At 47.0% G+C, this 14,234-nt stretch overlaps 2 protein-coding genes across 4 annotated transcripts; one reads left to right on the top strand and one right to left on the bottom strand.

Annotated features, from left to right (window-relative positions):
- The first annotated feature begins 39 nt into the window (after positions 1-39).
- On the top strand, positions 40-6,842 carry NELFE (negative elongation factor complex member E). Of its 3 annotated transcripts, XM_060189501.1 has the most exons (12): positions 40-194; positions 630-712; positions 2,662-2,731; positions 3,096-3,241; positions 3,757-3,831; positions 3,955-3,992; positions 4,165-4,392; positions 4,489-4,520; positions 4,644-4,788; positions 4,962-5,016; positions 5,260-5,362; positions 6,530-6,705. In XM_060189501.1, exons 2-12 carry the CDS (start codon positions 638-640, stop codon positions 6,625-6,627), a joined length of 1,065 nt encoding a protein of 354 aa, XP_060045484.1. In that variant the 5' UTR covers positions 40-194; positions 630-637; the 3' UTR covers positions 6,628-6,705. The 3 variants fall into 3 exon arrangements, with proteins under 3 accessions (XP_060045484.1, XP_060045482.1, XP_007527449.2); XM_060189499.1 differs by having other exon boundaries at positions 4,165-4,508; positions 4,626-4,788; XM_007527387.3 differs by having other exon boundaries at positions 42-194; positions 4,165-4,520; positions 6,530-6,842.
- Positions 6,843-6,844: 2 nt separating this feature from the next.
- On the bottom strand, positions 6,845-13,987 carry CFB (complement factor B). The gene is made up of 18 exons (XM_007527386.3): positions 13,767-13,987; positions 13,451-13,684; positions 12,870-13,055; positions 12,583-12,756; positions 11,632-11,733; positions 11,400-11,536; positions 10,814-10,952; positions 10,326-10,457; positions 9,658-9,759; positions 9,426-9,563; positions 8,871-8,968; positions 8,648-8,765; positions 8,300-8,453; positions 7,989-8,065; positions 7,697-7,797; positions 7,471-7,603; positions 7,346-7,395; positions 6,845-7,045 (listed from the first exon to the last, which is right to left on the bottom strand). Exons 1-18 carry the CDS (start codon positions 13,828-13,830, stop codon positions 6,899-6,901), a joined length of 2,286 nt encoding a protein of 761 aa, XP_007527448.1. The 5' UTR covers positions 13,831-13,987; the 3' UTR covers positions 6,845-6,898.
- Positions 13,988-14,234: the final 247 nt, after the last annotated feature.

Raw genomic sequence — 14,234 nt, 5'->3', positions numbered from 1 at the left:
TCTCCAAAGAGTGTCAGTGAGCGCTACAGAAAGGCTGGTCCGAACCAAGGGAAGGCCGGGCGGAAGTGCCTGCGCTTTGGGCCGCCTTAGTTACCGCGTTCTCCGCCCGGCGCACGTCATCGCTCTGAGCCCGCTAGCCATTGCCCGCGCGGGCGCCGCCCGAGACAGTGCGGCCGCGGTTGCCGCCCCCTCAGGTAAGACTTTCTTCTCGCCGTTCGTCCACTTTTCCTGAACTCCTTTTTCCTCTGTTTCGGTGCTTCGAGAGTGCTGCGCAGCCTCCGCTGCCCATCACACCCAGCAGTTGCCATACTAACCCTATCGCGAGTCGGCGGTGTTAGTGTTTGGGGCTTGGCGACCGAAGGGTGTTTTGCTCTGCCAGCAAAGCAAAACAAAATTTGGGTCCCCAAGGTGCTGGCGCCCGTTATTCCTTGGAGGAAGGAGGCAATGCTGGTTGATCCCAACGAACGGGGAGGGGGTGGGATTGGATAGCAGCCTGGTTTTAAGCAAAGGGGTAAAGACTGGAGCAGGCGGGACTGAAAGGGTGGGGGCTGCCTGCACCGCACACGGGGCGTTTGAACTCTGGTGGGTCACAGTGGAGAAAGATGTCTTGGGCCCTGCCCCAAAACCAGGACCCACCATGTTGGTGATACCCCCCGGACTGAGCGAGGAAGAGGAGGCTTTACAGAAGAAATTCAACAAACTCAAGAAAAAGGTGAGCAAGTTTGGTCATATCCCAACCTTCCACAGACTACACTCTGAGAACATCAGGGGTGAGTGTGAAGGCATGGGAAGGGGGGTTCTGGCTCAAGTCTGGACACACACATCACTCACTAGTGTAACTTCTGAGGTACACTTTTGCCAAACCTTAGTGTGTATCTTTCTCTCTTTTCTGTCAGCCTGTCTTGGAGTTTTCTTCCTTCCCCATTGCTTTTAGTGTCATCTGAATGGGAAGTTCCCCAAACTTTTTATTCCCTCCATTCTATTCAGTATCCTACTAATAGCCCTTAAATATATCCAGTTTTGGAACTATCCTCTTGTTGTCTATTCTGATCTAGGCTTTTTATAAAAAAAAAAAAAAAAAAAAAAAAAAAAGGAATAAAATGTTTATGAGAGAGAGTGGCACAAATATGATGCTGAAGATTGAACTCAAGACCTCATGCTTTAGTGTCCAACACTTTATTCACTGCTCCACCTCCAGGGCCTCTCCAGTCCTTTCCTTGACCACCCAAAAAAACGGATCACATTCAGTTTTCCCATGTGTTTGTAATCTCATCTCTGACTTCACTATTTGCATAGCTAAACATTTGCCAGATCTTGACTCTTCCTTTGAAGTAATTCCTCCTATTTACTTTTCTCTGTGTGTTCTGCAGAATAAGTCTTTGCTAATATTCACCTAAACTGTTGTAACGATCTTTCAGCAAGTTTCTCAGTGGTTTGTCTTTGTTCTTTGAACAGACTTTGGACGGTAAAGGCTACTATAAAAATGATCCTTTGAGGGGCCAGGTGGTGACACACCTGGTTGAGTGCATGTTACAGTGCTCAAGGACCCGAGTTCAAGCCTCCAGTCCCCACCTGCAGGGGGAAAGCTTCACAAGTGGTGAAACAGGGCTGCAGGTGTCTCTCTGCCTTTTGCCCTCTCTGTCTCTCCCTTCCTCTCAGTTTCTCTGTCCAATAAATAAATAAATAAAAATAATAGAATTTTTTTTAAAAAAATGATCCTTTGAAAATGAAAACCCTTAGCTGTTTCATGTTGTTTATAGAACACAGCCTTATTTTTCCATTCCTTCTAGTCAAATAGAGCTAGTCACCAGGCCATATATATGTATTCTCAAGGCACTTATCTTTGCAGCTTAAAATGTTCTTTCCTCTCTATTTGTGCTTTGCAGACTCTACCCAGGACCCAGTATAATAAGTTGGCATCAGAAAACCTTACTTGCTTTTAGATGCAAGCATTCTGCTCTTCTCATAATCATTTTTTTACACTTTTAAATATTTATAAAATGGGAAATATTGACAAGACCATAGGATAAGAGGGCTACAGTTCCCACCAGAACTCTATCCAGTCCCCTCCCTTGATAGCCTTCTTATTCTTTATCCCTCTGGGAGTATGGACCCAGGACCATTATGAGATGCAGAAGGTGGGAGGTCTGGCTTCCATAATTGCTTCCCCGCTAAACCATAATCATTCTTGACGGCTCAATCTAGTCATTCTGTTTCTCCCCTATACTTTTTAAGGAGAGAAACTATGTCTTATGCTTTTGCATAGCCTTGTTACAAAGCAATGGGTTCTTGTTTTACTCACATATATGAAGGATGATGTAAGAAGGGTTCTTTCTTTTTTTTGGGGGGGGGGTGGTTCTTAATTTTTACTTATAACTTATATCCTAGGACTTTGGCCCATGACTAAATTCCTTGTCTTCCACTTCAAAAATATAAGACTGGATATCATAGCTCAGGTAGGTTAGGTAGCATCATTGGCATTACCTGTGAGCTAGGGGACCATATGTGAGAGACAGGGCTGCCTCAAGTTAGCCACTGTAGGTAAGCCAATTGCATTGTTTTCTCTGTGAAAGGTGTTCCTTAAGTAATGTGTCCGGAGGCATGGGGAGAGCACTTGGCCAGGAATAGGATCTCATCAACCCTTCTCACATTTATTCCCAGAAAAAGGCATTGTTGGCTCTGAAGAAACAGAGTTGCAGCAGCACAGCCAGCCAAGGCGGTGTCAAGCGCTGTGAGTGACAAGGAAAATGGGGACTAAAGTGCCAAGAGATGGAGGTCAGATGCACATCTTACCATGTGTGAAGCTCTTGGTTCAAATCCTAACACCACATGGGAACTCCACAGATGGTGGAATGGTGGTATAGGGTCTCTTTCCAAAAACTGAAGAATAGAAAGTTGAACTGAGGAGGCCACTCAGTGGTGTTACGCATGTATGAGACCTTGAGTTGAGTTTGCTCTCCAGGAATGCAATTTTGTTTGCTTGTTTGTTCTTGCTTTTTTATAGAAGAAGATGGGGGTAGACTAGAAGTGGGAAGCACGGGTTGGCCTCTGTCACAGCTTGACCAGCATAATACTTGTCTCCCTTGCCACTCTAGCCCTGTCAGAGCAACCTGTGGTGGACACAGCCACAGCAACAGAACAGGCAAAACAGCTGGTGAAGTCTGGAGCCATCAGTGCCATTAAGGCTGAGACCAAGAACTCAGGCTTTAAACGTTCTCGAACCTTAGAGGGGAAGTTAAAGGTGAGTACAGGCACAAAGACTAGTCAGGGGATCCTTGACTTCAAGGGGCATTCATCCATTGGTAATGGAGAAAGGCTTAGGAAAGAAAGTAATGTCTGTTCAACCATGAGCAAATTGCTAATCCCACCTGAGCATCAAGTTTCATGTCTGTTAAGAAACTGGATGACTCTTAAATTTATCTCCATTTTGCATATTCTGTGACTAACTCACCATGTGTTAGAGCTCTCTAATGATTGTGTTACATTAAGGAATTGGACAAGCTGAAAATGTCGAGGGGTTTAAGTAAATGTTTTTTACAGATGATTACTGTATGTAATCATCTATATGTAAAAAAAAAAAAAAAAAAAAAAAAAAGAAAGTAATAAATACCACAAAATCAAATAAGAGATATCAAAAGGAAAAAAAACAAAAACAAAAACAGAAAGCCAAGAAGACAGTGAGGGGAGAGGAACCCTCTCTGTTCCTCGGTACAGCAGTCTCCCACTCACTGAGGTGCATTTCTGTGGCCTTCCCAGGACCCTGAGAAGGGACCAGCTCCTACTTTCCAGCCATTCCAGAGAAGCATATCTGCTGATGATGATGTGCAGGAGGTAATGGTTTCGACTTCTGTCTCCCTGTGGAAGTGGGAATTGTGGGAGATAAGAGACCCACATGTTGTGGGCCGTATGCCAGTAACTAGAAATCATCTTAACTCTCCTCAATCTCTTTTTCAGTCATCTAGACGCCCCCAGAGGAAATCCCTGTATGAGAGGTTAGAGGGTTAAAAATAGGGCTGGGGCCTGAGAGGAGGTTGGAGGAATTCATTGCCTTTGAGGGGCTTGGATCTGGAGTGGAAGGAACAGGGGCTGCAGAGGGATTGTTAAATCTCCACAGGGTCTGGAAAGATGAGACAAAATTCCCTTTTGATCCTGTCTTTTCCCTAGCTTCGTATCTTCCAGTGATAGGCTTCGGGAACTGAGGCCAGATGGAGAAGAAGCAGAGGGCCCAGGACCTGGTGATGGCACCCCTCGAAGCTTTGACTGGGCCTATGAAGAACGTGCTGGCGCCCGCTCCTCAGCCTCTCCTCCCCAAAGCCGTAACCGAGACCGAAGTCGGGAGCGGAACCGGGACAGAGATAGAGATCGGGATCGAGACAGAGATCGAGACCGAGACCGGGACAGAGATCGGGAACGGGACAGAGACCGGGATCGAGATCGAGACAGAGACAGAGATCGGGACAGAGATCGAGACCGGGAACGAGACCGAGAGCGAGACCGAGAGCGAGAGGGTCCTTTTCGCAGTAAGTGTTCTTGGCCAGTGGAGGAGGGGCCTGGGATAGTGTTTCAGTAGTTTCTACTGCTGTGGATTTAAAACAGAGGGTGAGAAGGGTTGTGTTTTACCTCAGTGGTTTGTGTTCTGATAGGGTCGGACTCATTTCCTGAACGCCGGGCCCCTCGGAAAGGGAATACTCTCTATGTGTATGGAGAGGATATGACACCTACCCTTCTCCGTGGTGCCTTCTCTCCCTTTGGAAACATCATTGACCTCTCCATGGACCCACCCAGAAAGTAAGGGTGCTACTGACCTAAGATAAGTTCTGGAATGATGAGGGATGTGAGATTTTGGGGGTAGGAGGATGGGACACAGTCCAGCCTATCTCTGGTATCCTACTAGCACTTTGATTGGTTGGGCTGAGAAGAACCCCTGACCCTCTACTGACCCTGTTTTTCTCTCATCCCAGCTGTGCCTTCGTCACCTATGAAAAGATGGAGTCAGCAGATCAGGCCGTTGCTGAGGTTGGGACTTCCCAAATCTGTTTTTCCCATCTCTCTGCCATTCTCACATGTTCTCTTTAAAATACTGGGAACCCAGAGGAAATTATTTCCTCTGGACAAAGTCTCTTCCCTGTTCACGCAGGAAACCTTATATTCTCAGACTCTTATTCAGTCTACTAATAAGATGGCAACGCCTAGATATCCTTCTTTGATTTGTCTGTAATATTTCCCCCCATCTTCTGTCCTCTCCCTTTTCTGCTCCAGCTCAATGGGACCCAGGTGGAATCTGTCCAGCTCAAGGTCAGCATTGCCCGCAAGCAACCTATGCTGGACGCTGCCACTGGCAAGTCTGTCTGGGGCTCCCTCGGTAAGAATAGAATTCTTCCTTTCTCTTATGCCTTCCCACAGCCCTCCACTTCTTTTGTTCACATGCATGTTCCCTGGGTTCCCTGGAAGTAGTAGGTCTGGATTTATGTAGGAATGGGAAGGAGAATTATCAGTCCTTCTAAGTTAGAGGTAGGCGACAATAAGGAAAAGATTGAAACAACTCCCAAGACGGTGACTGGACAAGGGTAGAAAGAGCAAGCCAGAGTCACGTTGATGAAGATGAACTCCCATGTGGACTTGTTCATTTTACAATAGAGAGTGCAGTTGGTTTTCTAAAAAATAAGCATTTCAGATTAGGAATCTAGAACTCAGCTTGGAGGAATTTAAGGTGCATAGTTAGCTGCATCACAGGGTGGTTGCAAAACAATAATAGCAGCAGAAGATACTGAATTTGGAGAAGAGATGGCCGAGATAGAACAGAAAAGAAATGTTAAGAATTAAGGACTTGGTTCCTTGTGCCCTCCTACATGTTCTGCTGAAACTGACATCGGGGGGGTAAGGGGGGGGGGTGTCAGTGCCTCAGTGGCACCACAGGGCCAAGGCCACTGAAACCAAAGGACACAGCTTTAAAGAGGGAATTATCAGCAGTGTCAAGCTATATAAAGATTCATATGAATAGGCACTAGTATGTAGGGACAGAATTCTTAGACATTAGGGAAAAAAGCACATAATGAATATAGGGAGGAATGAGGAAAGGAAGGAATGACCTGACAAAACTTGATGGAGACCACTTAGGGCCAAAGATATACCCCCAAATGAGTCCAAATGAGGCAAAGAACCTTCCTCGATGTGAATCTTACTAAAATGGATTTTCAGATAGTGGGCAGAAAAGGGATTCAGATTATGAGTGACCCTCTACACCAAAGGAAGTAATCAGATATGACGATCATGGTAATAAACGACCATAGATTTTTTTTTTAATTCAAAATTATTGATGTACTGGGATTAACATCACTCACATATCTCAATGGTAACATTTAGGGAAGTTGATAAGAGTAAAGCATTCATTACAGCATCCATATATGCCATAGTGTTAGCATACAGTTGTGGCCTGATGGGTTGGCGGCCAGGAGTAAGGTAGTTAGACTCTGGGCCTCAGATCAGTGCTCTTCTTCAGACCTTAACTAATCCTTTCCTCCCTCCCTAGCTGTCCAGAATAGCCCTAAGGGTTGCCATCGGGACAAGAGAACCCAGATTGTCTACAATGATGATGTCTACAAGGAAAACCTTGTGGATGGCTTCTAGGGAGTGGAGCTGGATTCCGTGTGCCTCATCTGCCCTAATGCTGGTCTCAGTAAAACACTGAGGAGGAAACTCACATAACTCCCTCAGCCTCTGGTTTTTCAGCACTTGGGATTGGGGTTAGGCCTTTAAAAACGGCTGTCAAATTTGATCTCAGTTGTAACAACATGGCCAGTGCACGTTCCCTACTCCCAAACCCCAAAAGGATCTTGAACACAGGTATTGTCGCAGCTGTTTTAATTTGATCCCATGCCCCTTTCCAACAGAAAACCCCTTATAGAAAACCCAGATCCTCATCTTTGAGTTTCTCCTTTAGCCAGGGCAGCACTTGGAAGAGATTGATGTGGAAATCTCGGGCATAAGCGGGTGCCAGCTTCTGTCCTTTGCAGACATCCACTACACCCCAGCTGATCACACCAACCTGGAAAGGTCAAGGGGATGTTCAGAATGTTTGGTAGAATTTCTTTCTAGTCCCAGGAAGCACAACTACTCCCATTTGCTTCTGACCTGACCTAGAAGTATTAGACCAGACCTAGCTTCGGCCTGTCCTCTTTAGCACATAGGACAGATAAAAGCCAGCAGGCTCAAAGAACAGTCCTGAGGAGGTGAGACAGGGCTTGCCCTTGCATTGAGCATCCCTGTTTTGGAACCCATGCTGACCTCTTGATGTGCCGCCCCCACCCCGACACCTCACCCCCCAGAGAGGAAAGGGGAAACTCACTTGAATGAAGCGACTCTTCTTGTGTATAATCAGAGGGCCACCAGAATCACCTGCAGGAGAGGAGGAGCTGTAGGGTCAGAGTCTCGGACCTCAGGAACATGCAGCACAATCTAACAGCCTCTCACCTTTGCACGTGTTGGGGTCAGCATAGGGTTGTATTCCTCCAGTACAAAGGAACCTAGGAGTGACTACCTCAGAGACGTCCTTGATTTCATTATAACCTATAGCATGTAGAGCATCTTTCTCACAGCTGGTTTTCTGTAGAGGTGGGAAACAGGAGAAAGGAGTGGTTAGTAAAGCTTGCTTAGAAATGGGACCCAGAGAACCTCCTTAGGATCCCATGTTCCTCACCTTATCCCCGTTTTTGATATAGACCTCCTTCCGAACCAACTTCTTCTTTTCCTCAGACACAAACAGAGCTTTGATATCCTTTGCAGGAAGCAGTTCTTGCACTGAGCAAAACAAACAGTTTGTAGTTTAAGCATACTACCTTTTTGCCCATCTCCAGTGCCTTTGTCATTCAGCAAGTGTCCTGCAACCGTTTTCCTGTGAGTTTAGTTCTGGGCATCATCTGCAGGTCCCTCTCATGCCCCATTCATCTCAGAATCTTCCCCCTTGTATTACTCATTTGAATATGTCTTACTCTGTTGCCGGCAAGTGGTTGCCAGAGGAAGCCTCAAAGCTTGATTTGATCCCTCAGTGCAGGGAAGACAAATGGGCCTGTTTAGAAAGAGGTTGGACCACTCAGGGATGACAGATTCTGGAGCTGCCCTCATCTTCCAGCCCCACCATTCCCAACCTTTTATTTCCAAAGACCCAGATGTCTTTCACTTATTTTTTTATAAGAGAAACCAGAGCACTGTTCAGCTCTGACGTATGTGGTGCCTGGGACCAAGCCCAAGACCTTGTGCATCCAGTCCTCTGCTGTAGTGCAGAGCTGTTTCCTTAGCTCACCTGACAGTTTGGTCATACTTAAGCTTCGTCTTCAGTTTGATCAGGGCCACATCATAGTCATAAAATTCATGGATTCCTTTTGCTGTTTTCCCATTGATGTTGTATTGAGGGTGAAAGAAGACTTCGTCTATCTCCAAGTCCTGCCTCTTCCCTCCTGAGATTAGAGAATGCAGACCTCTGGACCACTTTCTGGCAGCTTCATGCTCCATGTCATCCCTAAACCCCAAGGCTTCCCCTATTGGTCCAACTAGTGAAGTTTGTGACTGCATGGAGAGCAAGTGGACTGTGGGATGTGGAAGAGGGAGCTGTTACCCAGAGGCTGTGGTTCTGGATTAGTTTGGTCCTTACCTACGCTGACCTTGATTGAGTGTTTCTGGTCATCCACTGTAAAACAGTGTGCTGCTGTCAACACAAAGTACTCGGATACTACAGCTCCCATGCAGTTCTCATGTCCTTTTGAAGGACGCTGGGAACAGAGGAAGAAAGCTCAACCGACACCTTTTGCTTTCCCTTACCCCCATTTCATTCTGACCTCACCTCACCAAGCCCTCACTGCCATGAGGCTACTTACAGTCACTGAGATCTTGGCATGCCATGGTTGCTTATGGTAATCAGTACCCTCCTTGTGCTCCCAAACCATGCCACAGAGACCCAGTGTCCGGCTTTCATCTGTAAAAGGAGAATGCTGGGAGTTGGGGACACTTCATTCCCACATGGCAGTAGCTTTTGGGGGAAGGGTTATCTGGGAAGTAGAGATCCTTAAGGAAGAAAGGATAAACAAGCATTATTTTAATACACTGAAGGCAAGAAACCACTAGCATAGTAAAGAGAATTTAGGATTTAGGGCACAAACCTGCCTCTTCAGTACCAGTATATTTGTTATCCCTTAACTTCTGCTGACTATATTTACACATAAAGACAATAGCTTGAGAAAAATCTGTGACTTAGTTCAGAGTGCTGTGATTCAAAGATTAGGAAGAGGACAGTGCTGGGAAGTAAATAGTAACACTGGGGTAGAGAAGAAGGAATGAGAAAGGCCTTCCAGACTGCCAAGGCTACACAGAGAAAAATGATCTTGGACTCAGGAGAACTGAGTTTTGTGACTTAATGCTCAAAAGCTTCCTACCAAGCATTTGGATAAAAACATCTTCCAGGTTTTCCATGTCCTTGACTCTGAACACATGCTGCTCTTTATCCTTCTTGGAAGCCAAAGCATTTATATTGTCTACGTTCACCAGAGGCCCGACCCCAAACACATAGACATCTAAGGGAGGAAAAAAGTGGAGGGACAGGAGTCAGAGGGGGTGGGGCTAGAAGCAAAAAAATGACTAGGGAAATGTTGGGTCCTTGTTACTCACCCAGATAATCCTCCCTTGGGTTTTTACGATCTCTACCAATATCCAACAGATCCCGGATATCATTAATAACAGAGACTGGGTCACCACCCATGTTGTGCAAACCTGCGGATGGGACAAGGATTGTGAAGATGGGAACAAGGCTAAGTAAATAAATTGGTGGGGCTGAGTTAAATTGGGCACACCTGATTAAGTACACATAGTACCATGCACAAGGACCCATGCAAGAGTCCAGTTCCAGCCCCCGGCTCCCCACTTGCAGGGAGGACACTTCACAAGTGGTGAAGTAGGTCTGCAGGTGTCTTCTCTATTTCCCCCACCCCTCTCAATTTTTCTCTGTTCTATGCAATTAAAAAGGAAAAAAAAAAAAAAGACCACCAGGAGCAGTAGATTTATAGTGCTGGCACTAAGCCCCAGTGATAACCCTGGAGGAAAATAAATAATTGACTAAAAGCAATGACATGTGGCTGGTAAGTGAGTTGGGGAGGGGATGCAAGTGACAAATCAGCTTTAAGAAGTGCCCCCCCCCCACCCCTTATAAAGGACCACAGGAAAAATCATGGGTGGGGCCCTGGGCAGTATTTAGGATCCCAACCATGAATATTAACAACAGATTTAAGGGCCACACACTGATAGGGTGGGAAGTCAGGTGGGAGAAAGGTCCCTCTGACCATCAGTCATGAGGATGATAACATGGCGGGTGCGGTTCCATCCTTCAGGAGGGACTTTGTCAGGCCAGCTCATCATGCTGTACACTGCCTGCAGGGCCCTCTTGGTGTTAGTTCCTGTCTTCAACTTGTGGTCTATGGGAAAGGAAGAAACCATCGCTATACCTAGTCTCCCAAGACATTCTTGAGCCCCTATACCTAGTCTCCCAAGACATTCTTGAGCCCCAGAAGCCTATCGGCAGCTATGCTCCCACATACTTAACAGTTTTTTGAATTGTTACTGCATAGACTGTCTTTTGACCACAAAAAGACCCTCTCATTTGCATCTTGCAACAGGCCCCCTTAATAACCCTCCTGCCCAACCATGAACCACAAAGTAGTCTTCCCTGCTCCCCTTAATGTAGTCTCACTACCCCCACCTAATAATGCCCCTAACCTTTCTGTCATCCCTGATCCCAGCTTGAGTGTCCCACCATTCCCTAACCTCTTACCTTCATAGCTGATTTGATTGAGCTTTTCTGTAACCCAGGCTGCATCACTGCTCTCAGGTTGTGACACTCTGACCAAAATTAGAGGGTATGTGGCATATGTCACTAGACCATATTTTGGCTTTACTCCATAACTTGCCACCTGTAGGTGAAAGGAACAAAGTATAACAGCATCAGAAGTGGGGAGAATGGTTGGGAGAACTCATCAGTTTTTTCGGAGACAGGTCTTACATGGAGATATCTGAGTTAAAGGCAAAGAAACTGCCTGAATAAAAGAGGAGTGGTCCGGGAGGTGGCGCAGTGGATAGAGCATTGGACTCTCAAGCATGAGGTCCTGAGTTTGATCCCCGACAGCACATGTACCAGAGTGATGTCTGGTTCTTTCCTTTCTCATTAATAAATAAATAATGTTTAAAAATTAAAAAATTCCTATTTTTAAAAAAAAGCTTTAAAAAAAGAGAGGAGGATAAACTGGGACCTGTAGGTTTTCTGGGACCCTGCAGCTGAGAGAAGATGAGAGCATGTGGAACTAGTTTAGACAAGGCAGGATCTAGTCAGGCTTCCTACATCTGTGGGGAAGAAACTCTACCTTCTCTATGAAGTCTCTGAGACAATTCTTAGCCCGTGTGAAGTTTTGAGTCCCAATACTGTCTGATCCATCCAGCACCAGGTAGATGTTCATGGAACCAGAGGGGTCCAAGACGATTTTCCTCTTCTGTTGTTCCCCTAGGTGCCATCAGAGAGACCAGCATGCACAGTTCTCCTGGGCCTTTCCCACCCACCCCAATTCCTTGGCCCACCTCCCCTATCAGCCTTCAAACCTGGGCTGTGCCCATCCTCAGCATCAACTCCTTCTATGGTCTCTGTCAGGGAAGACAGGAAGGCTTCGGCCACCTCTTCAGGGCTGTCATACATGAAGGAATCTGGGAGAGGTCAGAAGTCAGGTTAGGTGTCTGACCAGATAGAGAAGGGATGGTGGTTTCCGACTTAGAGGAGCTTAGAAGTGAGGAAGTTCTACAGAAATGAGGAAAGACACTTGTATAAAATCCTCTTATATTTTTATTTTTTTATTTTGCCTCCAGGGTTATTGCTGGGGCTCAATGCCTGCACTGCTCTTGGAGGCTTTTTTTTTTTACCTTTTGTTGCCCTTGTTTATCGTTTTTGTTATTATTTTTGTTGTTATTGCTATCATTGTTGTTGGATAGGACAGAGAGAAATCAAGAGAGGACGGGAAGACGGGGAGGAAGAGACCTGAAGACCTGCTTCACCACTTGTGAAGTGACCCCCCTGCAGGTGGGGAGCTGGGGGCTCAAACTGGAACACTTACACCGGTACTTGTGCTTCATGCCAGGTGTGCTTATCCCACTGCACTACTGCCCGGCCCGGCCCCCTCTTTTTTTTTTTTTTTTTTTTAAGAGAGATACTATAGTGGTAGAGTGCAGGACTTGCAAACCTTAGGCCCTAGGTTTAATCCCTGGCACTACATATACTGAGTGATGCTTCCTCAAACACACATTCTATCTTTAAAAAGTGAAGAATGGTGACACAGTGTGTAAGGTGTTGGACTCTCAAGCATGAGTTCCTGGGTTCACATTAGCATCACATGGACCACAGTGATGCTCTGGCTCATTCTCTTTACCACCACCACCACTACCCCCCACATTGATAATAAATATTGCTAAGAGAAAGAGAGGAAATAGTTACATTGCTGTAGAAGGAGAAGACAGGATGGGAGAGGAGTATCTGACCTGAGACCTCCTATCAAAGTTCACCTTGGCAGGAAGGCTCAGTTCCACTCCAAGAGCCACCTTCCTGACATGTTCGCTTCTGGGAGCCACGTAGAGTGAGTCCCCGACTGCAGAAGTAGGTGACGCTGTCTTCAAGGCGGTACTGGCTGCCCACCTTCCTTGTGCCAATAGGGATGCCTGGGTTGGGGCAGTATGATGCTGCAGATGCATGAGGCAGGAGGTTAGTGTCAAAGCCTGAGGCCCAGAGACGAGGGCGAGCTCTTTGTAGGCTCCTCAAACTGGAGCTCAGATAGGGAGAGGCTACTTCTCACCTCCATCATCGCAGATGGTCGTATGCCCATCCCACCGGCCATTTATTTGGCAAGTGCGATTGGCAGAGCCCCGGAGAGTATAACCATCATAGCAGCGGAAAGCTATCTCGTCACTCACATTGTAGTAGGGGGACCGGGGCCAGTATTCCCCATTCTCAAAGTCCTGTGGTCTTGGGCAGCGAATTGCTTTGGGAGAAGGGGGGAAAGGTAGAAATTACTAAAAAGGAAGGGTAGCTTTTTAGAGTATTCCTACTAGTCTTGGGGGTAACTTACTGAGAAACAGTGGCTTTTCTATCCCGTAGGAGCAGTCCCTAGGGGAAGTGCCTCAACCCCTAGGAAATGCATTTTCCCCCCACCCCCCACTCCTGCTGCAAAATGTTCTTTCAGTGGACAGGCTTGTCTGGTCCAGAGTAAATGCTTAGTAAGACTAGCCCCCTCTCCTGCCTCCTTCCTGCTTCCAACCTATTTCTTATTTGCTAGAACTTGTTGGCCTGGCCTCACCATGACTCTAATCTCATCCTAGCCTGAACTTTAGCTGTTACCTCTCCACTCTCCCATGCCAACCCTCACTCCCCTCCAACCTCTGCATTCTGCCATCTTGACAAGTTTTTGGTCTTGGGTCTTCAGGGAACTCCAGGACCCTGTGATTCTGCAGGTGCGAGCTGACACAGGGTATGGGTAGGTGCCAGAGGGACACACGTATTCCAGTGCCTGGCCCCCCTTCAGAAGCTGGAAGGTGCCACCTTTGATCTCCACTCCCTCCAGAGGGCAGGAAACCTGGGGTGCGTCCACAGGCACTGACGTTGCAATTCCACCTAAAGAGAAAGTTGCTAAAGCCCTCAGGAGGCCAAGAAGGAATGCTGGGGCTGCAGGAGGGAGAGTTGAGCTCTTACTTACCTCCAGATAAGAGTCCTAGAACCAGGGGTAGCAGGCAGAGTCGGGTGCTGAGACTGCTCTCCATGATGGTGGGAGAGAAGCTCGGGCTGGGGGCTAGGTGACCTACCCCAGCTTGTGTTGCAAGGCTGACTGGCTCAGTGTCCAAGCCGAAACTGCAAACCTGAGCCTCGCCACACTGTCTTCCTCTGCCCTCCACAACCTTCAGCCTTTTATGCAATCTGTATTCTGGCACCTGTAGCTGGCCCCGCCTGCATAACCCACATCACTTTCCGGAAAGTCCAAGTGGGAGGCCCCCCCTGAGCTGCCAGTCAAGGAAACAGAAATAGTATAGGTCCCACCCTTTGCTGCCCAGGATTTAGGAATTCTCTCTCCAGCACCTCCTCTCAGCCCTGGTTCCTCCCCAACAAGTTCAGATGACCCCTTTGACCAGGGACCAGAAATAAGATTCCAGCTTATTCCCCTGTTGAC

Source organism: Erinaceus europaeus, chromosome 4 (genome assembly GCF_950295315.1).
Source record: "Erinaceus europaeus chromosome 4, mEriEur2.1, whole genome shotgun sequence".
Classification (NCBI taxonomy): domain Eukaryota; kingdom Metazoa; phylum Chordata; class Mammalia; order Eulipotyphla; family Erinaceidae; genus Erinaceus; species Erinaceus europaeus.
The sequence above is the reverse complement of the archived record's forward strand: the minus strand, read 5'-3'. Positions and strand labels throughout refer to the sequence as shown.